The sequence below is a fragment of the Zalophus californianus genome, chromosome 2 (assembly GCF_009762305.2).
Source record: "Zalophus californianus isolate mZalCal1 chromosome 2, mZalCal1.pri.v2, whole genome shotgun sequence".
Lineage (NCBI taxonomy): Eukaryota > Metazoa > Chordata > Mammalia > Carnivora > Otariidae > Zalophus > Zalophus californianus.
This window is the reverse complement of record NC_045596.1, coordinates 86,316,083-86,342,342: the sequence shown is the minus strand read 5'-3', so window position 1 is coordinate 86,342,342 and position 26,260 is coordinate 86,316,083. Positions and strand designations below refer to the sequence as shown.

The 26,260-nt window shown below is 35.8% G+C and overlaps 1 protein-coding gene across 1 annotated transcript in view; it reads right to left on the bottom strand.

Moving 5' to 3' along the window:
- Nucleotides 1–10,442: 10,442 nt before the first annotated feature.
- The window catches only part of TET2 (tet methylcytosine dioxygenase 2), a 133,551-nt gene continuing 117,733 nt past the window's right edge, over nucleotides 10,443–26,260 (bottom strand). Inside the window, exons 7-11 of the mRNA XM_027598453.2 lie at nucleotides 24,155–24,305; nucleotides 22,331–22,420; nucleotides 16,650–16,787; nucleotides 13,860–14,214; nucleotides 10,443–11,967 (exon numbers count right to left, since the gene is read on the bottom strand). Coding sequence (XP_027454254.1) covers nucleotides 10,475–11,967; nucleotides 13,860–14,214; nucleotides 16,650–16,787; nucleotides 22,331–22,420; nucleotides 24,155–24,305 — 2,227 coding nt within the window. The 3' untranslated portion in view covers nucleotides 10,443–10,474. The remainder of the gene's footprint in view (nucleotides 11,968–13,859; nucleotides 14,215–16,649; nucleotides 16,788–22,330; nucleotides 22,421–24,154; nucleotides 24,306–26,260) is intronic.

The window sequence follows — 26,260 nt, the reverse complement described above, 5'->3', positions numbered from 1 at the left end:
CAGTTTCATACAATAGCCACTGCTCCTTACATCAAGTGTCCTCATTAATGCCCGTCAGCCAGTTACCCCATCCTCCCACCAGCAACTCTGTTTGTTTCCTATAGTTAAGAGTCTCTTATGGTTTGCCTTCCTCTCTGTTTTCATCTTACTTTATTTTTCCTTCCCTTCCCCTATGTTCCTCTGTTTTGTTTCTTAGATTCCACATATGAGTGAAATCATATGGTATTTGTCTTTCTCTGACTTATATTACTTAACATAATACTCTCTAGTTCCAACCACAACATTGCAAATGGCAATATTTCATTCTTTTTGATGACTGAGTCATATTCCATTGTATATATATATACACCACATCTTCTTTATCCATTCATCTGTTGATGGACATAGGAGCTCTTTCCATATTTTGGTTATTGTTACTAGATATTGTATTCTTTCTGATACAATTGTAAATGGAATTGATTTCTTAATTTCTCTTTCTGATAGTTTATTGTTAGTGCATAGAACACAACTGATTTTTCTATATTGATTTTTTTTTTTTTGTATCCTGCAACTTTTTTGAATTTTTAAATTAGTTCTAAGATTTATGGTGGAGTCTTTAGGGTTTTTTTTTACATATAATATGTCATCTGCAATAGTAACAATTTTCCTTCTTCCTTTTTGACTTGAATGCCTTTTTTTTTCCTTGCCTAATTGCCCTGGCTAGAATTTTCAATACTATATTGAATGGAAGTGGCAAGAGTGGGCATCCTTATCTTCTTCCTGGTCTTAGAGGAAAAGCTTTGATCTTTTCATCATTGAATCTGATGATAACTGTGGGCTTGTCATATATGACCTTTATTATGTTGAGATACATTCCCTCTACACTCACTTTATTGTAAATTTTTAATTATAAACGGATCTTAAAATTTGTCATAAGCTTTTTCTTCATCTATTGAAATGATCATATGATTTTTATCATTCATTTTGTTGATGTGGTGTATCACATTGTTGATTAACAAATGTTGTACCACTCTGCATCCCTGAATAAATCCCACTTTGATCGTGGTGTATGATCCTTTTATTGTACTTTTGAGTTTGGTTTGCTAATATTTTGATGAGTGTTTTTAAAATTTATGTCCATCCGGGATATTGGCCAGTAATTTTCTTTCCTTGTAGTGTCCTTGTCTTGTTTATCTTCAGAGTAATGCTGACCTTGTAAGATGAATTTGGAAGTATTCCACTCTCTTTAATTTTTTGGAAGAGTTTGAGAAGAACTGTTGTTAATTCTTCTTTAAATATTTGATGGAATTCACTAGTGAGGCTGTCTGGTCCTAGACTTCTTTTGTTGGGAAGTTTGATTATTGATTCATTCTCCTTATTCATTATTGGATTGTTCAGATTTTCTCTTTTATAATACACCAGTTTTGGCAGATTATATGTTTCTAGGACTTCATCCGTTCCTTATAAGTTATCTAGGTTTTTGGTATAAAATGATTTTAGTAATCTCTCATGGTACTTTGTCTTTCTGTGGTATCAATTGTAATTTCTCCTTCTTCATTTCTGATTATTTGAGTCCTCATTCCTCTTTCTATTCTTCTGAGTTAGTCTCTAGCTAAAGGTTTGTCAATTTTGTTTATCTTTTCAAAAAAGCAGCTCTTAGTTTTTATCAGTCTCTTCTGTTGTTTTTCTGGCCTCTATTTCATTTATTTCTGTTCTGATCTTTGTTATTGCCTTCCATCTGCTAACTTGGGCTTAATTATTTTCTTCCTTTCCTAGTTTCTTGAGTTGCAAAGTTAGGTTGTTTGAGATCTTTCCATTTTTCCTAATGTGCATTTGTCACTATAAACTTCCCTTTTATTACTGCTCTTGCAGCATCTCACAGGTTTTGATATGTTGTATCTCCATTTTCATTTCTTTCAACATATTTATTGATTTCCCTTTTTATTTTTTAGTTTGATCTGTTGGATGTTCAGGAGCATGTTGTTGAATCTGTATATATTTGTGAATTTTCCAACTTTCCTCTTATTACTGATTTCTAGTCTCATACCATTGTGGCTGGAAAAGATACTTGTTATGATTGGATTTCAATCTTCTTAAATTTGTTAAAACTTGTTCTATGATGTATCAGGTGGTCTATCCTTAGGGAAGTTCTGTGTACTCTTGAGAAGAATATACATTCTGCTAGTGTTGGATCAATGTACATGCCTATTAGTTTGATTTGGCCTAACATTTGTTTCAAGTCTAACATTTCCTTTTTGATTTTTCCACCTGGATGATCTCTCCATTGTTAAAAATGGAATATATAAATCCACCACTGTTATTGTATTATTGTACCATATCTCCCCTCAGATCTGTTTGTATATGCTTAATACATTTAGATACTTCAGTGTTGGGTACGTATCTATTTATGATTGTTCTAACTTCTTGATGAGTTGATTCCCTTATTATATAATGTCCACCTTTTTCTCTTGTTACCATTATTGGCTGAGAGTCTATTTTTTTGTGATGTCAGGATAGCTTCCTACTCCTATTCTTTTTTTTTGGTTTCCACTTACAGGGAGTGTTTTCTCATCCCTTCATTTGAACCTATGTGTGTCCTTTAAGCTGAGTGTGAGACTCTTGTAGGCAGCAAATAGTTTTTTTTTTTTTTAAATCCATTATGCCTTTTCATTAGTGAAAATTAATCCATTAATACTTGGAGTAATTATTGGTAAGTAAGGACTTATTAATGCCATATTATTCTTTTCTGGCTGTTTTGAAGTTCTGTTTTTCTTTTCTTCATTTCTTGCTGCCTGCCTTTGCAAGTTGATGATTTTCCATAGTGGAATGCTTTGATTTTCTCTTTTTTGTTTTTATCTTTGTTTATTTATTGTAAATTTTGGCTTTGTAGTTCCCATGAGGTTTATATAAAGCACTTTACATATAAAGGCTATTTTATGCTATAACAATCTAACTTCAGTTGCATACAAAAGCACTATCCTTTTACCCCCCTTTTTAAATAAAATTTATTTTTTTAAATAAAAAAATTACCATTTTTTAATCATGTATTCAACAAATTGTTGAGGCTATAGTTATTCTTATGCTTTTGTGTTTTAACCTTTATTCTAGAGTTAAGTAGTTAGCACATTACCATATGTGACAGTATTAGGGTATTCTGAATCTATGTGTGCTTACCTTTACCAATGTGTTGTATATTTTCATGTGTTTTCATGTAACTAATTAGCATCATTTTGTTTCAACTTGAGCTCATTTTAGCATTTGTTGTAATGCTGGTTTAGTGATGATGAATTGCATCAACTTTTGTTGATTAGGAAGGCCTTTATTTTACCTTCAATTCTGAAGGAAAGCTTTGCTGGGTAAAGTATTCTTAGTTGGCAGCTTTTTTTTTTTCTTTTTAGCACTTTCAATATATAATCTCATTCTCTTCTGGCCTGTAAGGTCTCTGCTAAGAAATCCACTGATGGCCTTATGGGGGTTTCTTTATATGAGAGATTTTTTTTCTCTTGTCTCTTTAAATGTTCTCTTTGTCTTTGGTTTTAGAGTTTTGTTGTTATGTGTCTTGAAGAACGTTTTAGATTAAAATATTGAGATGACCTATTAAGAAAAGAATTGAAAGGGAGAGGAGGAAGGAATGGATAAAATAGGTGAAGGGGATTAAGAAGTTCAAACTTCTAGTTATAAAATAAATCATGGGAATGTACAGTATTAGGGAATATAGTCAATAATATTGTAATTACTTTATAAGGTGACAGATGGTAACTACACTTATGGTGACCATTTCTTAATGTATATAATTGTCAAATTGCTATGTTGTACACCTGAAACTAATATAATACTGTAAATTACACCTCAACAAAAATTCATCATTATCACAGTTATCCATTATCCATTAAGACACAAATCAGTTCATGTTCCTCCTCTGGTGAGAACCAACACTCCCTTTCTCCATCCCTTTTCTTTTTCCCCATGGCTTTTATCTCCATATTTACTTTATTCTGTGTCTCTCTCTCCCAAGTAGAAGATAATCCCCAAGAAGATAGGGACTTACTGGTTTGCTCATTGCTGGATGCCTAACTCCCAGAAATGTGCCTGGCACCATTTTTCAGAGTGGGAACTTAAAAAATATTTGTGAATGAATTAATAAATGAATGATTACATAAAATCAGAGTGTGAGAAAGGTGATCTCTAAGGTCTCATTCAAATCTGCTTATCCATGATTTTGTACAGTGAATATGTTTTTCCTCTTTCTCACTAATGACTTGGAAATATGTTAAATAAAGCTTCTGTGGTAAAAAACAGACAACTTCAGCTGAACTAATTAACATAATTATAATAGCTGGCTTTTAAAAAAATTCTTTTGATGTGCTTTAAATAAACTCATTTATTCCTCATAACAGCCTTGTGAGGTAGGTATTATTATTTTCATTCTCCAGATGGAGAAATTGTGGAAAAGAGAGAAAGTATTGGCACCTAGCCTAAGGTCCCAAAACTAGTAACAAGCAGAGCCAGAACTTGAACCCAGAGCTGTAGTTCTTTATTGTATGTCATGGCCTAGGGAATATAAAAGTGAAGTTCTTTTAAAGTTAATGATATACGATATTTAAAACATAGCCAGTGTCTCCCTTCCATTTTAACATACTCTGCTTTAAAAATATTTTGTAATATGCATATTTGAAACATGGATATTGTAAACATTATATTACATGGAATGTATTCCATGTAATATAAATAATAGAAATTAAAATATTATAGTTTCCTTAATTTATTTTTTCTCTGGTTGAATTTTTTTCTTGACTTTTTTTTCTTTTAAAGATTTTATTTATTTATTTGAGGGAGAGAGAGAGGAAGAGGGAGCATGAGCAGGGGGAGGGGCAGAGGCAGAAGCAGAACCCCCCCCACTGAGCAGGGAGCCCAACTTGGGGCTTGATCCCAGGACCCTTGGGATCATCACCCGAGCTGAAGGCAGATGCTTAACCCACTGAGCCACCAGGCGTCCCTCTTTTAACTCTTAAATTGTTTGGACTTTTTTTTTTAGTCTTTGTGTATTTGGTATGTTAGAAACTGTCCCATCATTTCAACTATGAGTTTTCACACAGTAACTAGAGGATCATTAACTTGTATGAAAATCAGTTTGAAGCTTTATGAGATTACCAGACAGGGGATTATTTCCTCATTTTGTCTCTCTCTCTGTAGCTTTGAGGTTCTAGTAGTGCTTCTTCAAGAGCTTTTACACTGGTATGTAAACCCATTTTGTCAGGTGAGGTAATTTGGGCTCCTGCCTTTAGGGAGAAAGGAGAGAGGCTGCAGGAGTCAGCTAGGTGAGCATTGCGGTATGCTCAGTGGACTGAATCTTCCAGCAGTAAGCAAAGGAGCGGGAGGGAGATGAAAAATTTTGTGAGAATAGCTGTTTATTCTAGTGTGTGCTTAAAGCTTTATATTCTCCTTAACCCTCACCACATTTCTGAGGGATGCATTATTTTACTCATTTTTACAGATGAGGCTTGATGGCACACAACTAGTGAAAATGCAAGGTTGAATCCCAAACCAGGTGCTTTCTACTATGCTGTTACTTGTACTTCATTGTATTCCTTAGAGCCAAATCAGGAGCTACCCATGGGGGAAGGGTTAGGGCACCACAGACATCTTAAGTTTCAAGCAACAACACCCAGATTTCTATTAATGTGACTGTTTTGTGTAAGGAATAAAAGCAAGTGCTCAGGGGATATGCCCACAAATTCTTAGTGATTTAAATCCTCTGAATTCATTCTTATGGGGGTAAGGAAGAAGTAGAGTGCCTTTATGTAACTATTTTCCTCAACACCTAAGTAGAAATCCCATTTCAGTTTGAATTAAGAATTGATTAGAGAGTAAAATGTCTAATTGGGTAGAGAAATTCCTTTTGAAACATTATAAAAGGAAGCCCCGAAGAAAGCATATTTTTTGAGTGTCTATGTGGGAAAAATAGCTGCTCCTTTCAGGAGTGTGTTGGACTAGACAAACACAGAAATTTGTGAGAAATTGCTGGGTAAGAGAGAGGGAAATGTAGGCAGGTGGCCACCAATATAGGGAAACAAGAGTATCTTTGTTCTTTGAAACTGAAGAGTGCTGCTAACACTGAAACAATCTCTAATTGCAGTTCATTCTCTTCTAAGCGTCTTTTGTGAACTCTAACAACTAGAGAGTGTGCTCCCAGCGGAGGGAGGAAGGCTGAGAGAAAGCACCCGAGCCTCAGTGGTGAGCCCAGTGACTGCTTGGTGAGCAAGTGTCTTCACCCAGCAAGCACTCTCCCTTCACATTGACTGTGGAAAGAAAAGATGCTCCCCCGGCCTCCCCCCCCCGCAATCCCAATATCCTCAACTCCAGATGCCCTCTAACCCAACAAAACCAATTTAAAATTCTCAGCAGCTCGAGAAGGTCCTTGATAAATAAGGCCTTTTCTCACAGTCTGGTTGTCACACAGCTGATGGAGTAGAGAGGCAAAGAGTCAGGAAGGGGTCAAAGCTAAGCTAGAATTACCCCAAACAGGGGGAGGGGTTATGACAAGCCAACTGAAGAGACCTGAGGCAAGGAAGCAGTGCCCCAGTGGGACAGGGCAGCTGTGTGCCCGCCTGCCTGCCTGTAAAGGTTCATTCTTGGCAGTATTTCCCGAGGAGGCAAGGGGCAGGTAGAGCTTCTCTCGCATTCCAGTTCACCTGCAGGCTCCTAAGCAGCAAGTCTGCCTCCACCTTCATTTACAGCATCACCAGCCCCTGGCAGCCCGGGTCAGGGTCAGTATGGCGCCCTAGCGGGGAGAAGCTTTGGAGCTCACAGAATCTCAAATTCCCCTTGCGCTGGGCAATGACTAGCAAATTTGAAAAGTGGGAGGTTCCTGAAGTTCAGCTAGAGGATGGAGGGTCAGCAGAAGTGCTGTCTGTCGCGCCATCCCTAATACTGGCTACACACACACAGCGAACAGGCTAAAGTAAGCTGGGGGGAAAAAAAGAAGTTGAGTATCTAGGCTAGTTCACTAGAGAAAAAATTTGGCTTTAGTTATCCAGATATTATTTTAGGTACAGTTAAATAACCATCTAAAAAGTATCTTTAAAAAGCAATTTCTTTCCATTCCCTTTTGTCTCATTGAAGTAGCAGCGGTTCAGGCAGTAAACAGAAACTTCAACAAGACCATACTTAGAGTGCATTAAATAAATATAAATTTTATTAAAAACACTCACATAGCGTTATCAGGAATGATATAATAATAAACGCTTTCAAATAACCTGCATTCATAACATTACAATACTTACAAGTATTTATAACCATCCTCAGGTTTTATAGACAAACTGAACATGAAAATGAAATGAAACTAAGTTTTAAAAAAAGCATAGAAAAATGCACACAGAGTTCATTATCTTAGTGTCAAACTGCAAAAGTTTCCTATACAAGTTACCCACTAGCTTTAGAAGTGAACTGTACAGCACTGTGCGTCAATCAAGATGAAAAATTCATTCAAGTAAAGTTGACACCACTCAGAAGCATTTTCAAGTATGGCTATATAGTTAACCTGATATTCCTATATAAGCAAATTGGAGATCTGCTTCCATTCATTCTAACTGAGGCAGGTGTGATATTTACAATTATAGATCTGATATTTACAATATGCCACTGGATTTCCTCTCTTCCTCCCTCCCTCCCCCCCTCCCTCCCGCTCTCCAAACCCCAAACTACACTTCTTGCTCTTGTTGGGCCAGCAGTTTGACAAATGACAGTGGACGATACAGAAACCAGATATTCAAATAGGGATGGCTGACTCAAAACCAACAGATGTGCACAGACTAGCCAGATATTTGGGGTTAGACACATGGTATATGCAAAATATTGAAATCATGTGGTTTGACATATGCAAAGCAAATGTTTTTGAAATATTTGTAAATTGGTCACAGCCAAAAACTGTGGGGCGATTTTTTAAAAAGACAAAAGCCATGTTATAAGGACTTGACCAAACTCCAAGGCCTCGTTTAAGAATTTATTTATTTGAAATGTTAGAAAGCACAAATGTACTTAGACCAAAATGTAATTGTCCAGTGGATTGCACGCCACACCCTTACGTGTTCTGCCTATGGAGGGAAGTCCTCGTGGCCCTTGACTGTATTGGCTACGGGGTCAAAAACTCTTAAGAGTGTCGAGAGACTCTAGCCAACGGCCACTTGCCAAACTCCTGCCTTACAATCTTCCCTTTATCAACTCAGTGCATTCTATTTTCATGTAATTCTTTTTTCCTGCTTGAAACAGTCAAAAGATTTCCCCAAACTTTTAAAATGCTTTTCTTTACAATAAAAAGAGCCAACAAATTTTACAAAATTAGTTTTAGTTACATCAGGACATATACAAGTAAAATAGGAGGGATTCAAAATAAAAGGGTTAAATCCCTGAAAAAGGAATATATTTATTAACCTACAACAATTTTACATAAACACAGGTGACATGTTGGCATAAGGAGAACATGAGCTGAAATATCCCTGAATTTTTAGAACGAAAAGGTTGAAGTTCAAGTTATACTTGCGAAGAAATCAAGTATTGAAAAAAAGGTATGCTTTTTTTTTTAATAATAATAACAAAAAGACTTGGAAAAAAATGATGGTACACGATGCTCTAAGCTTTCACTCTCAGTTCAATATCCTATTGCCAAACTAGTGTTGAGGTATATGACAAGTAGGAACATCACTCAAACCTTTAATGAATTCTTAGCTCACATTATGATATATTTGTAGCAGGCTGAGTAGCACCATCATGATGTGAATTCTGCTTCAAATCCATATATATATATATATATATATACACATATATATGTATATATTTAATTTTTTTACAGTACTAAAATACTAAAGCATTGCGTTAAAAAAGTTTTGTTTACAATTTAATTTACTTACTATACATCTCTTTCACTTCTTTATACAAATTAATGATTTAAAACCACCACAGCAAACCAGCTGCCTGTTTTTTTTCTTTTTAATTAACAGATTCACATGGAACTAACCCTGTTTATTCATCTTATGCAGGCATCAGTCTGCTCAATCTTCCTGGAAAAGAGGACACTTAAGCTAAGAAATGACAACATCACAATGTACAATTATCAACACAAAAGCAGACTGCCATTCGGTTTGCTGAAGAGCATACAGATCCATAAAATAGCATCAGCTTAAGTGAACTAGCTTTGTTATGTCTGTAGCATGTCGTTATTACCTGCAGTTAAGAGAAAATTCCTAAAACTACATATTTGAGTAATGAACTTGTCATACAATGTTGTATAAAACTGTCTTACAGTATAGCATGTGAGATGAGCACCAGAAAAATGTGTTGTGGACTAATGTATTCCCTTGAATCCAGTAAGCCCCGTGGCGGATTTAACTGGCTATATTAAAAATGGACACATTGCTCATCAGCAGATGCATGGCTAAAAGCAAAAATATTTTAAAAGCTTTCCTTGTTTCCTTAAAAAAAAATCAACTTTGCATTCTAAAATGAAAGTAAACTTTTTTTTTTAAACGTCTCAGTACCTTAGCATTGTTCAAGTTGTCAAAGCTTAGGTAGACAAAGTGCTTCTAAAACACCATTTAAAATATTTATACATATACGTGTGTGCACATATACATATGTGTATACATATATGTACATATATACGTTTATTGTCCTACAAGGACTTCACTGGATGAGCAAAATCCAGAGGCCTTTAAATGTCCACATTTAAAAAAAAAAAGAACAAAAACCTCGTGTAAGAATAGGTAATTATGCTAAAAACTTGACTGAAAAGGTACCCCTATTATTCAAGGGCATTGGAGTACACACGGATAGCATCTTGATGATATAAAGGCATTAAATTTTCAATTGTTAAAGACACCATTTTCTTAGCACCATTTCTTAGAACATCCAAACAAATTCAGTGTTTTGCTGTCTATTCATTTATGCTTCCTGTAGCTATTTTGATAAATAAAAGTTAATATTAAGATTACAGTAAAAACTGCATGTTAAAAAGCCATTAATTCCAGTATTTCAGTACATTGTATATTCAGCACCAGATGGTATTTTAAAATTCCTGCCCCTGTAATACTACAGTACTTGTTTGACTTGTGTTCCATGACTATGCAAACTTGGTATTATTAAAAGTGGTCACATGTGTAGAGTTGTAAAGGGGGAAAAAAATCACATTTACATATCATCTCGTCCAATAATAGAACCAGTGTTTAAAAATGCAAATTGTGGAACACTTTCTTCCCCACCTTCTTTTTTGCATAGAATGCTTTGGTCTTTTGCCTAAATGCCATCTGTGACCACTTAGGAGTCAGTGGAAATTAAGTGCTATGGTAGGATGACCTCTTTTTTTGCTGGTGAGCTGAGGTTCTTCCCACCACATTTGCCAGGAATCCTGTATCCTTTCCCCACTGCCCCCGTCATGAGAACTATACTACGGACAGGTTGGTTGTGGTCTTTTCAAATGAGGTACCCACCACAAGGAGCGACATCATATGTATCTGTTGTAAGGCCCTGTGACCCGAGTGAAGGCATATGGAGATGTAGTTACTGTGGAGTCTGTGGTCACGGACATGGTCCTTTCAGCAAGGGACTTGATAAAGCGCAGGTAAGTGGGCTCGGAAGGTTCATGCGGCTCAGTGGGCTCCCGTTTCACTTTTTTGCCGTGGGTTTTCTGAGGCACATAGTCTGGCCCATACTTCTCACACTCTTCCTCTTTCTCTCGGGCTTTTTCAGCCATTTTGGCTTCCCAGAGCGCCAAGCCATGTTTTGGCTCATTCATGCTCTTATGCTGGTAAAAGACCAGCGAGATCCTGGTGGGGTGATTCCTATTGGGATTCTTTAAAGGGGTTGTGGCATGAAGCTCGCGCTTGGCACACTCAATGAGAATTGACCCATGAGTTGGAGCCACAGCCACTCCCCCAATGTCAGGATCTAGAAAGCTCTGCTCACTGTCTGACCAGACTTCATCATTGTCCTCGGGGGCAGAAGGCTGCTTTTCCTGGTTACCGGCATCCTGTAATTTGTATAAGCCTTCTTGGACAGAAGCAGTTCTATCATGGCTAAGACCTGGAAGCATCTTAGAGAACCCATTAGCTGTGTGGGAAAGCATGTCATTTTCCTTGTTTTGGAGATGCAGGGCATGAAGAGAACTGTTGAACATGCCTGGAGCTGCACCGTAGTTATGGATTATATGAGAAGATGGGGGATGTTCACCATTCTTATAGTCTATGTTTGGATGGCTCAAACTGGGTGGTAATCTAGAGGCGGCTCCCATGAAGTGGCCATCCATCTCATGAGTGGAATAAGGAGGAAATGTCCCTACATGGTGTACATTTGTTTTAAGAGTACAACTGCTGAAGGCATCTCCCTGCATAGTTTGGTTTCCATAACCTAAGTACTTAGGGGAAAAACTCTGGCTATTTCCGAACCTCGGCTGGTAAAGTGTATGGATGGGTGGTAAATTTAGCTTAGAGAGAGGGTCTTGGTTTGGATACCTGTATAGATCCATGGGCTGAGACTGGGGAGAATAGGAACCCAGATACGGGGAGCAGTTGTCCACCGATACATTTCCATTGCATTGATATGATGGATATTGATTATTCTGGTTCAGAAGCCCTGTGTAGGGATTCATGGGATTAGAAGAATTCAAATATGAACCTGTAGCTTGGGATGAGGTGGAATAGAGGTTCATAGGGCTGGCGCCTCCATAAATATCTGAAGTGTGTGAAGAGCCCGGATAAGCTTGGATAACTGGATTGGGCCGCCTCATGTAAAGATTGGCTGATCCAGAGGAAGAGTAGGAGTTGCCAGACTCTGACTGAGGGTTATTCGTCACGGGGTGATGCTGGGGCTGCTGCTGCTGTTGGGGTGGCTGTTGGGGTGGCTGCTTCTGTGGCTGTGGAGGTTGCTTCTGCAGCGGCGGGGGTGGGGGCGGGAGCTGCTGGGACTGCTGCATGACTGGTCCTGAAAGTCGCAGAAGTTCTGTGGACAGGGTAAGAGAAAGCACACAAATGTGTCCGATTATTATTTTACAGAAGCTAGCGAAGATGCTTAAATGTATGTGAGAACCCCCGGTAAGATGATGCAATACCCATCAAACAAGGACAAGAGCAAAGTCAGGGTTCTGATCACTGGTGTAATTTTTTTGTCTAAAGCATTAGATAAAACAGCAGATCTCTACAACAGTACGATGTGGTAAGTGAAGAAAAATGTCACAAACATCCAAGAGCTGTTTCACTGAGAGCATCATGTTTTCTGGAGCTTCTGTGCATCTGACCATGCCACATTCTACCTGAAGTGCCCTTCTCCCTCCACCCCACCTCCCTGCCCTTCCTTGGCACGGTCCTCCCTTCTTCAAGGAAGCCTTCTCTGACCTCATCTTCTAGTGCATGCAGAATACCCACAGATAGAGCAATGTTTCATAATGTATGGTAATTATGCATTTTTTAGTCCTCTTCTCCCACTGATGCAAAGCCGTTCCTTGAAGGAAGGGACCAGGTCTTATTTTACTTTATTTCTCCACTGTCTGGCATGCAATAAAATTTGTTAAATAATTGGGAGTAGCATAAAATTTGTTACAGAAGATTCAGCAATGCTATGAAGAAAAGAATGACCTTCACTTAACACCCAAAGCATATCTTACATAACTGGTAAACCCCATCTACACAGTGGTCAATAAAACTTTAAAGTAATTTTCAGCTTTGTAAGTGAAAACTTTAAGTCATACTTTTATTGCATGACCTCATAAAAATCTATGTATGAGAAAAGAACAAATAAATGGAGCTGTAATGGCAGTCCTGAGCATTGAAATGATTATTACAGAAACCAGTTAGAAAAGACTGGAGGCAAAGTTCTATCCGATTATACTTTGCAGCTAACCTAAAGGAGAGATTAAGGAGTGAATAGGATTTACTTCTCTTAGTGTAAGTCAACCAATCAACAAATTTTTGTTAAGCATCTTTAGCATATTATTCTAAATTACTTAGTTTCTCTAGGTTTTGAGATGAATTGGTAGGGGAATTTGACTTGGTGAAGCAAAGATGGTTGGTTCTAAGCAAACCAGTAGACTAAACTTAAAAAGATAAACCTTTTTCTTTTGTTAATGGCCAGGCCAATACCATTTGTAAGATGTGGATATGGACATTGCATTGTATGGCTTTTTATAGCAATTAACTGAAGACACAAACAAGGGATTTTGAAAGGAAAGTATCAACTTAGTATTGATAAATAATGCTCTGTTGCTACTACCACAGATGTGATCTGTTTGGATGGGTAAAAGCTTTAGAAGATAACTACATGTTATGAGGATACCCCTCCTCAACTCAGACTTAATGTGGCTAAGGAAAGGATCTTCTTCTCCTGCCCCTGCTCCATAAATCCTATTTTCAAATTTCTTATTTCAACAAATAGTACTGTTTTAGTTACCTAGGCTTAAAATGTTCAAGTCAATCTTAAATTTTTCTTCATCTTTGTTCCAATGCTTTGTCAGCCATGTATTGCGAATCATTTTGGGTGCATTCACTTCTATCATTTTTGCTACGTCTTCATTGCTACCACCCAAACTCAAGCTTTTCTCTTGGTTTATTGCATCTGTCTCCAAACTCATAGCTCCTCTGCCTCTAATTTGGCCTCCTGTCACTGCTAGATTAACACTAATTTCACCATATCCCCTCATAAAACTGCCATTTATTACAGAATAGAATCCATACTTCTCCATTAAGCTGGGGTTGAGGGTGCAATATCTCATTACCATCTCCAAGAGCAAAGCCTGGCCCTTGGGACTTCAGAGAAGATTCTGGTTCAAAACTTAAGACCCTTATTTTGAACATAAGTTTCAGATAACACAGATGCATGTTGCTTTACATTAAATTTACCTGCCAACTGTTTAGTCTGGCTTGCATTTTCAATCTGTTTTGTACGAGATGAGGCTGACTTTTCCTTTTCATTCTTATTTGCGCTGTTTTCCAGGGAGGAAAGCTTTTCAGCTGCAGCTTTCTTGGCTTCTAGTTTCCTTTGTCGGCATGTCTTGACTGGCTCTGCTAACATCCGGACTTTTCGCCGAAAAGAACTCAGCACCTGAATGGCACCATTTTGTTTCTTCTTCTCTTGAGCTTCCACACTCCCAAACTCATCCACGTCAGAGACTTTGTAGAGAGGCAGAACATGGAGCTGCTCATCCTCAGGTTTTCCTCCAATTTCTCGATTGTCTTCTCTAGTGAGGGTGCATACCTGGTAGGAAAATAAGACAGTACCGCCTCAGTTTCAGTCCAAAAGACACGTGTGTGCGCGTGTGCGCACGTGTGTGCGTGTGTGTGTGTGTGTGTCTGTGTGTGTGTAACTTTCTCCCTGTCACTATTTAGATTTGTGGTGGTGGTCTCCTGGACCAGATCGGTAACAGGCATATTACCATGAACCACGTCTTTCTGTTCTTAAGGGAGGTTGCATTAAAATGGTACAGGGAGATAGACAAGTCCATGTTGACTTTTTTTTTCCCCTTTTCTTTTTTTGAGTCTTATCAGGAAATGTTACCAGTGGTGACTTTGTTCTTCAAATATATTTTTGATTCTAAGGGAAGAAGCGACACTCCCACCAAAATGGAGCAATCTCCCACCTTTCACACTTGAAACATAGATGTGAGAGATGTGACACCTCTTCAAGAAGGGGCTAAAAGGTTCTTCCACCAAATGATTTCCTGTTTTGCTAGTTATCACAGTCACCTAATCTCATACTTTTGTACACAAAGAAATTTCACATCCTTCCTCACACCGGACTCCTAACTCCCCTTTCGTTGCTCTTAAGACATTTCCACAAGCTACCAAAGTGAAATCTAAGTAATGTAAAACTGAAGATACAGTTGCTCTAGGGGATGTGTAACTCAACTCTGCATCTACCTTCCTCTTCTCTCCTTTTCTGTACTTGTCAAGACTAACTTACTGTTGTTCCTCTCTCTTTTCTCTTCTAAGCTATTGCACCATACAAGGGGCTCTTCCAAAAATGGGTAAAGTCTACCTCTCTTGCTTTGCTAACTTGATGGTCCCTTTTTCTCTTTTGTTAGCCACAGTTATATTGGTGTTGATGGGAGATTATTTGTTGGCTTTAAAATACTAGCTTTTAGTATTTAGTGTTTTTGAGTGATGCAGAAAACATGATCATGATTATTTAAAGTACAGGAAATATAAAATTACTGGAAGATACTCTTGAAAGGAATGTGATAACAGACTTACCTTGATAGACAAGTTTAACACGAGATGGGACTAAAACGAGTTTTTCACTTCCAATACATAAATAAGTCTTCCAAATCCACATCTCTAAGCACTTGCCACCTTTTCTCACGTGTGTGTCCCTACTCTCTTCTTACCTAGTGCTGCTTTCCCTTGCACCTCGTGGAAACCGTGACCTATTAGAGGCAAAGTCCCCTTTACGCAGAACCTTTCTCACCTCTGCCTTCTCTCCATCACCTTGCTAGCGTGAAACATGGCTATCTTTAGAACCTACTATGGCTCTGATTATTATTTATTTCTTCTTCCTAGAATCTAGCCTAGCCTTCTAATAGTGAGCAAGTGTTCAACACATAATTAGTGACAATTTTAGATATTGTGGATGATAAGCTGCCTTGTTGGTCCTCCTGGTCAGAAGTCCGCACGCTAATCTGCCTCACAGCCAGTTTTTGCATGGCCAGTGAACTAAGAGTGTTTTTTGCATTTTTAATAATAATAAAAAAATAATGTGGTGGAGATCCTATGTGGCCTGCGAAGCCTAAAAATCTACTAACTTTCCTTTAATTAAAAAAAAAACAAAACTTTCTGACCCCTGCTCTAGACCATTAAACCAATACCTTTTCTGCTTCTCAAAAACTTCATACCTAGGTTCCGTAAATTACTTCCACTATTGTTTACCATCTCCCTGGGGTTCTTGTCTACCCGAGACTATGACTTTGGTCTCTGTATTCTGTTTTTCATCTTAAGTCTCATTGGTCATCTTCCTCAACTACACATATATCCATGTTGATGACGCATTAGGTAGATTATAGTTTCTTCACCTAAACTTTTTCATTCTTTATCTCCACCCTGGTTTCTCTCTCTCCACGCAAGGCCACACCATGGACTCTCAGTGTTGGACACTGCTCCACCCTAAGACCATATTCATTTTCTCCACTTATCAAGACCTCCAATTATACGGCCCAATCTACTTCACCCACTATGCTATGTAGTTAAAATGGGCTCTTCTGTACTTTGAATTTTTTACAGTAGTTACTATGCCACAGAAGGGTATTTTTCATTTGCACTTCTCTCTGCAAGGTGGACTGGTGCCTTGACTTGTATACGGCTTTTTACTTTACTGATTATAACCTACCAGATACCTGACACTGAATTTTGAAAGAACTTTTGGCAGCTAATAGTAGCTGGCAATGCCTAGTCACTGGTTTAGCTTTGCATCAACCATGCTTTTCCTGTGCTTGTCAACAGATTTCTAGTAATGTGCCAACCCATTATGAGAGTACTAGATATGCCAAACAAGGTCACCTTTGCAACAGCAATTCATTCATGAAAACACTTGTGCAATGACACCTGTAGAGAACATATTACTCTAATCACATGCTACTAACTTGCAGCCTTTCACTCTTTCACAGGATGTGCTGCTAACCCATCCTGTGCCCCACTTACCAATGTGCTGCCATTCTGCATGTTGTGTAAGTCCCTATGGGCATGAGCGCAGAAGTCCAAACATGCAGTGACCCCTGAGAATGGTCGGCCTTCCTTTAGACCCAGTCGGCACTCTGGTGCTCTGTGTTCATATTCAATCTGAAAAATAAAAGTGTGTGTGTGAATGGGGACATACTTAGGCATTTGAAATTCTTAAGCTACATTTGAGAAAATAGTGTAAAACCTGTGTACTGAACAGGTCAAAAAGACTCCTTAGTATTTTGGCTATTTAGAACTTTAAAAAAAATGTTGCATATTTTATATCCAGAAATACAATAGAATGATACAAAATAGGCCAAACATTTTGATATGGTAAAGTATTTATTTTACAGTGTTGAGGTATAATTGATATACATTAAACAGCATATATTTAAAGTGTACCCACTTGATGAATTTTGACATGCATATACGTAAAACCATTGCAACAATAAAAATAATGTACATAGCCATCACTTCCAAAGTTTCCTCCTTCCCTTTTTAATTCACGCTTCCTTTGTTCCCAGGTAACTACTGATCTGCTGTCACTACAGATTACTTTGGATTTTCTAGAATTTTATATAAGTGGACCTATTTTGAGTATATTTTTATATATGATGAAGATTAAGAGTCAAGGTTAATTTTTTTCCATATGGCTATCCAACTGTTCAAACACTACTGGATAAAAAGATTATCCTTTGCCACTAAATTGCCTTTATCAAAAATCAGTTGACTGTACATGCTGGATCTATTTCTGAACTTTCTATTCTGATCTTTTGGTATATAACAGTGTGTTGGGAGGTGTGTGTATATATGATAATACACGGTCTTGATTACTAGTAAATATGGACCCTTAGTAATCTTGAAATCAGGGAGTAGAAATCTTCAAATTCTGGTATTTTTGAAAATTCTCTATTTCAGATCCTTTGCATTTCTCTCTATGTATTTTAGAATCACCTTGTCAATTCCTTCAAAACACTTGGTAACCTTTTGATAGGTACTGAATCCACTGATTGACTTGGGGAACGTAATAAATCTATCTTTCCAGTTTGGGTCTTCTTAAATTTCAGCAATGGGTTTTCAGTGCGTAGGTCTTGTACATTTTTGTCAAATGTCAAATTTTTATGCATAAGAATTTCATATTTTTGATGCTATTTGCTATTGGTTTTCACTACAATTTTTAATTGTTTATTGCTAGTACCTAGAAATACAATTCATTTTTTTACTTTGCAACTTTGCTAAACCATTTATTAGTACTAGGAGTTTTTTGGTAGATTCTTTGGGACTTTCTACATAGATAAGCATGTTGTCTACATATAAGCACACTTTCATTTCTTCCTATTCAATCTGTATGCTTCTTGTTTTTTTCTTGCCTATTACCCTGTCTAAAATTCTCAGTTAGATGTTAATAGAAGTGGTAAAAATGGATGTCCTTGTCTTGTTTCTAGTCTTAGGGGTAAAGCAGTCAGTCTTTCACTATTAAGTTTGAAGTTAGCTTTTGGTTTTTCAATTATTCCCCTTATCAGACTGAGAAAGTTCCCTTCTATGGGTGTTGAATATTGCTAAATGCTTTTTTCCTCTATCTATTGAGATAATCATATTTTCCCCATTACGTTGGCTATTATGGTGCATCACATTGATTGATTTTTGAATGTTAAAGCATTCCTGAAATAAACTCCATTTGGGCTGTATTATCCCTTTTACACATTGTTGTGTCTAATCACTAAAATTTTGTTAAGAATTTGCACATCAATATTTATGAAGAACAATGGACTATGTAATCTTTTTTCTTTAAAGCCTTTGTCTAGTTCTACTATCAAGTTATTTCCAGCTTCATAAAATGAGTTGGACGTTTACTCCTTTTCTATTTTTCTAGAAGAGTTTCCACTGAATTGTTATTTCTTCCTTAAATAATGAGTCAAGTTTGGAAGGGAAATTATCTGAGCCTGGAGTTTTTAGGAAAGTTTTTAACTATAATTTCAATGTCTTTAATAGATATAGGATGATTTGTGGTATTTATTTTTTTCTTCAGTAAGCTTTGGTAATTTGTATGTGTTTAAAAATTATTTATTTATTTATTTATTTAGAGCACAAGCTAACAGGGAGGGGCAGAGAGAGAGAGAGAGAGAGAGAGAGAGAGAGAGAATCCTAAGCAGACCCTGCACTGAGTGCAGAACACAATGTGGGGCTCAATCTTATGACCCTATGATCATGACCTTAGCTGAAATCAAGAGTTGGATGCTTAACCAATTGAGCCACCCAGGCACTCTGGTAATTATTGTCTTTTAAGTACTTTGCTCATTCCATGTAAATTGTTGAATTTATTGGCATATAGCTTCAATAATATGTCTTTATTTTTCTTTTAATGTCAGTAGGATCTGTAGTAATGTCTTGTCTCTAGATATTGGCAATTTGTGCCTTTTCTTTTTTCCTGATTGAATTGACTCAAAGTACCAGCTTTTGGTTTCACTGATTTATTCTCGTTTCCGTATTTCATTTCATTGATTTCTGTTGTTTAGTTTTTCATTCCTTCCACCTTTTAGGGCTCAAATTGCTCCCCTTTTCCAAGTTTCTTAGAGTAGAAGCCTGGATCATTAATTTGAGACTTTATAATTTTCTAATAAGTGTTCAACGCTATAAATGTTTAAGCAAGGCATAGACATCATCCCGCAAATTTCAATGTCATGGCTTCATTTTCATTCAGTTTGAAATACTTTCTAATTTCCCTTGTGATTTATTCTTTGGCTCATAGGTCATTTAGAAGTATGTTGAATTTATATATATATATTCTTTTCTGCTATTTGTTATATATTTGTCTTATCTTTCATTTGGTTCCATATTCCTTTCAAGAACCTTTTTGGATTGATTCCATTCTTTTTATCTCTTTACTGATGGATTAGCTATACACCCCCACCCCCAGTGGCTGCTTGCCTTAAGGTTTACAGTATATTCTGTCACTTCTCACAGTCTACATTCAAGAAATAGGACACCACTGTATATATAACATGAGAACCTTACAACAGTATACTTTCAATTCCCCAGCCTCTATGCTACTTCTACATGTTATAAACTTCAAAATGCATTGTTTTTTAAATAGCAAATTATCTTTTAAAGAAATTTTTAAAATAAGGATAAAGGTTTTTTATTCACATATCTACTGTTTATGATGTTTTCCATTCCTTTTCGTCAATATAGATTTCTATCTGGTATCATTTTCTTTCTGCTGGAGGGCTTCCTTTAACATTTTTCAAGTGTTATTAGTCTGCTCATGGTAAATTATTTCAGCTTTTGTAAGTTTGAAAAAAAATACTTTGCCTTTACTTTTGAGAGTTGTTTTTACTGGGTAGAGATTTCTAGGTTGACAGTTTTTTGCTCTTTCAGAACTTTAAAGATGTTTCTCCTTTTTTTTTCTTACATTTTTCTCTGATGAGAAGTTTAACTTTAGCAATGAGACTTTATAAAATCAAGGAAAAAAGCAAGGGAAGAGCATTTAGATATGAAAAATAAGGATAATATATTCAGTTGGGGGAGGAGACAAAAATCAAATGGTAGGTTTTGACAGCATCCATAACCTTAACAGGTCTTCCCATGTACTGTGTGGAAAGATCACGTGGCTGTTTTTTTGATCTCTATTAAGACATATTAAGACATACAGATGAACATTACCACTAGTAGCTACCATGCAATATACAAAACACTTTATCCATTCACAGCCATTGATTGATTTAATTTAGATAGACATTACATCTATTTTTTACGTATTTTTTTAATGTATGAGTATTTATGTATTTACATTTTTTATTTTTATTTTTTTCCTTTTCATTTTTTTATTTAAATTCTAGTTGACATAGATGGTAAAATTGGTTTCAGGTATAGAATTTAGTGATTCATCACTTACATATAACATCCAGTGTTCATCACAACAAGTGCCCTCCTTAATACCCATCACCCATTTAGTCCACCCCCCACCCTCCTCCTTCCATCAACCCTCAGTTTATTCTCTATAGTTAAGAGTCTCTTATGATTTGATTTTTTTCCTCTCCATATGTTCATTCATTTCATTTTTTTTAAATTCCACACATGAGTGAAATCAGATGGTATTTGTCTTTCTCTGACTTATTTTGTTTAGCATAATACACTCTAGCTCCATTCACATCTCTGCAAATGGCAAAATTTCCTTCTTTTTGATGGCTGAGTAATATTCCATTATACAAACATATTATGGAAGAATGCATAACATGAGATCTACCATTAAAGTTTTAAGTGTCTAATACATTAGTGTTGACGATAGGTATGTATCATTTTCCCATTTTGCCCCCAAACTTACTTTTCCTCACTGACTCCAAATACTAGTTAATAGAACCATCTGTCCAAGCCAGAAATTTGGTGGATCCTGAAATTTACCTTCTGCTTGTCCTCAAATCCATTGGTCACTAAGTTCTGTATGTTCTACCTCAGATATTTCACATACTTATTTTCTTTATTCTATCACTACTGCCATTTCTTTAATTTAGGATTTTAACATCTCTTGGCCAATGACTACACTAGCTTACTTCTCTAATTTAATCTTACACTAACCTAAGTTGTATTTCATTTAATTTGGCTTGTTGAGTGAAATTTTTTTTTCATTTTTTTATGTTACTCATCATACGGTACTTCACTAATTTTTGATGTAGTGTTCTTTTTAAATTAAATCACCCTCCTCTGCCCCAACACACACTTAAAATGCCCCAATGGTAGCCTTCTTACATACAGGATAAAGTTCAAAGATTTTTATATGGTCTCCAAGGCTATTTGTGACCTTAGTTGTCTCTACTTTCAGGGAGAACTTTTTTGTTCCTTCAGAAATGTGCATACCTCTATTCCAGCTGTAACTGCTATTTTATCTATCTGTCTCCTCTAAAGAAGGAATTCCTTAAAGACAGAAACCCTACATTGCTCATCTTTATGTCCACAGTGACTAAATACAGTATCTAGTTTATGACATATATATATATTTAATATATATAACATATACTAAATATGGTATCTAGCTTATATCCATTTAATGCTTCTGTTGTTGATGTTATGACAGGGGAGAATTTACAATTTTTTTTCCTCCTTCATGAACATTTCTGAACAAATCACCTAGCCTTCCAAATAGGTACAGCCTAGAACACACCTATAAAATAGGAAAAAGATGTTTTTGCTTGGTTCATGGAGCCAAGGCCAATCAAAAAGAAGAGAATCCAGCAAAATCTGATCTATCTGGACACATGTATGTACACTTACAAAGCAGTACACTCATAGGTTAATATGTATAGACATATATGTGAAAACAGTTACTATTAATAGGTGGTTAGAACCTACAATTTGGGCCACATAATTTTAGTTAACCATCAAAGTGTGCTTACAGAAGAGATATGAGAACAAGATTAGTGGATAGAACAGCTTGTGAGACTTAAAAGCTCATTATCTTTACGGATTAAAAGACCAAAAATACGCTCTTTTGGATGATATAATTCCTATGTACCAGAAACAGAACAGTGTGGCTTCACTAATTGGGAAGAGGAAAATTTAGAAAAATAAAGGAAAATCATTGCTTCAAAAATATTTCTGGAAGTATGTAGGCCATCAATAATAAGTAAACTGTTCCAATCATTGTCAATTATTTTTAATAAACTTACCTGATTATTATATGCATCAGGTGCAAGTTTCTTGTATGTTGGTGCCATAAGAGTGGACAGGTTTTGTAAATGAGACTCCAGTTTCTCTTCCTGTATAAAATGAATAACTCTACTTATTAAATTCTAAATCCTTTCTATATGTAAGAGATGCTATCAGTTAAATTTTTCCTGCTACATCTTAGATCCAAATGACAATATATTGTGTCTTTCTTATTAAGTAATTAAAGTTCCTTAACATGACTATTTCTAAGTAAAAAGTATAAACCATATATCATCTATTTTTGTATGTGTTATCAAAATATCTAGCTCTTTGGTATTTTTCTATTAATCAATTTTGTACTCTGCATGCAGATATTTGGCATTTTATAAATATAAGCCTATGCTAGTAATAGGATAAGGAGAATGAAGCCATATGATCTTAAAGAGGTCACATTCTCCACTCCTTCTCCAATCAGCTGCCATGGAAGATGAGCTATTGAAAGGATTTGTTTGGTTCATCTATTTTCAATCTTTATATTTTTAAATGTTTATAAAAATAGCATTCAAAATTTGAGAAGATCTTTCCACCGAACTAAAAGTTAGTAGATGCTTCAAATATGGATAAAACTCTCAGAACTAGAATGTGCTATATATGCAGAACTTTGTAAAGTTTACTTGAAAGGAGAAATGTTCAGTTACACTCCCTCCTCCCTACAAAGAGCAGATTTTCCAGGTAAGATGCTTATAAAATGGTAGATGTAACTACCTGGCAGAGTTATACTTATTTGTAGTTTAGAAGGTGAGAAGGTTTCTAAGCCAAGCTCTCCTACCTACCTGAGGGAGGATGTTCCTAGCCATTTCTTGGATTTGCTTTATATTAAATCTAGTGAAAGTGATAAACATTTATAAAATAGTGGTAAAACCCTCCAGTATGGAAAATTAAAGTCGTTGATGATATGTAAAATTGCTACACTTCATTAGGCTTATTATTTGTATTTTTTTTTATGAAAAGGGACATCTAGCCCATTTAATATAGTTTAAAAATATAATCCTGTGAAAAAATTTATATCATGATTTCACGAGTTTCCGTACTTCACTAAATTTCCACTTATAGTCACAGATAATAAAGCTAACACATTTTTCATTTAGAGGGAAATATCAATATTATACATAGTATAACTATATTTCAATTGCATTTAAAGTTTGAAAAGATAATTATAAGGTTCATAGAGTCACTAAAAATTTGGTCATATCTAAATGGTAAACATTTGGGGGGTTTTTGATTATTCAATTAGCATACACTAGAAGCTATACCCAAAGGTTATTAAAATTGGTATACATCTGTAAATTATATTTTGAGAAATTTATGTTTTAGTTACTTGAACGCATTCATTATGATAACTTTAAACTATCAAATCTCATGGTATGAAAATGTGATGAGAAGTGGTCTTTATTGAATGTGGCAGTGATGAACATGACTTCTGTAATTCAGGTTTGAAAAATGAAAGTTTTAACAATAAAATGTTACCACTTGGTTTTAATACCAGTGATGGCTGTTTAAAACTCTGGAATTAACATAAAAGATAAGTACAAAAGGCCATAAGGTATGAAGAGTTTATATTGTTCAAACTTTACTACTTTGGTATCACATGGTTATTATTATTATGCTAATTTTATCAAATATATAATGTGTATCTACAGTATAGTAAAATTCTGATGTACCTCTGAGATGAAATTCTCTATGTTAATGAGAATTTAACAGAGTATGTTATACTGTTCACTTCATCTGTACTCATCAATTCTCCCCCAAAATTAAAGAGATTATATATCAGGAAGTAAACAAACCTCTTTTGGGTCATCCCCAAGCAGCTTAAATTTTCTTGGGATCTTGCTTCTGGCAAACTTACATCCATTGTAGTACATGCTCCATGAACAACCAAAAGAAAAGGAGGCACCACAGGTATCGGGATCCAGCCCTTGACAGGCACAGGTTCTCCTGAGGAATTAAAGCACCAAGTTCATAGATAATCGATATCGAACACTTATCTAGGCTACCAATCTTGTATTCTGGACGTCTGCATGCAAAAAGGAGTGTAAATTAGGTTTAAAAGAAGTTTATATTAAGCTTGCCATAACCACATCAGAAAAGAACTATTTTAATTGATTTTAAAACACAATTTAAACAAACTTTTTATTGTAGCATAATATACAGAAAAAGTACACATAATTTTACAGCTCGCAAATGCTCACAAATAAAACATACCCAAGTAAATAGCACCCAAAGTAAGAAACAAATATACACTAGCACTCCAGAATCTCTTCTATACTTCCAGGCATTGTCTATAACAATAACTTCTGTCAGAAGAGTTTTGCCTATTTTTATATTATATATATAGTGTACTATATGTGTATGTATATATGTATGCATAGTTTTGCATATTTTTATACTATATGTAGTATATATATACAATTTTGCTCACTCATATATATATATATATACACACTATATTAAATTTTTATTTATATGGTATACCATGTTTTTTATTTATATATGTAGTACAAAAATGGTAAAACTATATATATGTACACAGATACAATTATATTGTATAAGCTTATTTGTGTCTTGTTATTTTTGTTCAACATATGTTTGGGATATCCATCCATATTGTTGCATATAAGTGTACTTTTTCATGTATTTATTCATTGAATACAATTTTCCATTTTATGAATATTTCACAAAATAATCATTCTACCATTGATGGGCATTGGAGTGCTTTCTAGTTTTTGGCTAAAATACAGTACTGTGACAGATATACCCTAAGGGCAATAAACAAACAGAAAAAACTAGCAAAGAACCCAAAGAACAAAAATGATAAAATAACCTACTAGGAAAACTTACTCAGTAGGTATTTTTTTCAGCTTTACTGAGGTATAATTTGCAAACAGTAAGATATTTAAAGTGTACAACATGATTTGATGTATGTGTACATTGTGAAAGGATTTGCCCACTGAGTAAATATATCCCTCACCTTTTTAATGCCCCCCTTTTTGAAAAGAACATTTAAGTTGTATTCTTTTAGTAAACTGCAATTATATAATACCTGTGTTATCAACTATAGTCTCCATGTTACACATTAGATCCACAGACGTCATTCATTTTATAACTGAAAGATTGTACCCTTTTATCAACCTTTCCCTATTTCCCTTACTCCCAAGCCTCTCACAGCCACTTTATTTTTTATTATTTTTTAAGATTTTTTATTTGAGAGAGAGCATGCACACAAAAAGGGGTAGGAAGAGGAAGAGGGAAAGAATCCCAAGCAAACTTCGTGCTCAGTGCAGAGCCCCATGTGGGGTTCAATCTCATGATCCCTGAGATTATGACCCGAACAGAAACCAAGAGTCAGATGCTCAACAGACTGAGCCACCCAGGTGCCCTCACAACCACTTCTCTACTCTGTTTCAGAGTTCAGCTTTTTTGTTTTTCTTTTTGATTCCACACATAAGTGAAATCATGTATTTTTCTTTCTCTGTCTGGCTTATTTCACTTAGCACAATGTTCTCTAGGTTCATCCATGTTGTTACAAATTACAAGATTCCCCGCCTCTTCAAGGCTGAATAATAACTTGTTTTCCCTCTCCCTCCATACCACATTTACCCATTGGTGGACACGTAGGTTGTCTCCACACCTTGGTTATTATGAATAATGCTGCAATGAAGTGCAGAAATCTCTTTGAGATAATGATTTCATTTCCTTTGGATGTATACTCAGAAGTGGGATTGCTGGATCATATGGAAGTTCTATTAACTTTCTGAGGACTCTCCATACTGGCTGTTAACAGTTTATGCTTTCACTAATAGTGTACAAGGATTTCCTTTTCTCCACCTTCTTGCTAACATTCTTGTCTTTTTTGGTAAAAGATATGCTAACAGGATCAGGTGATAGATGGT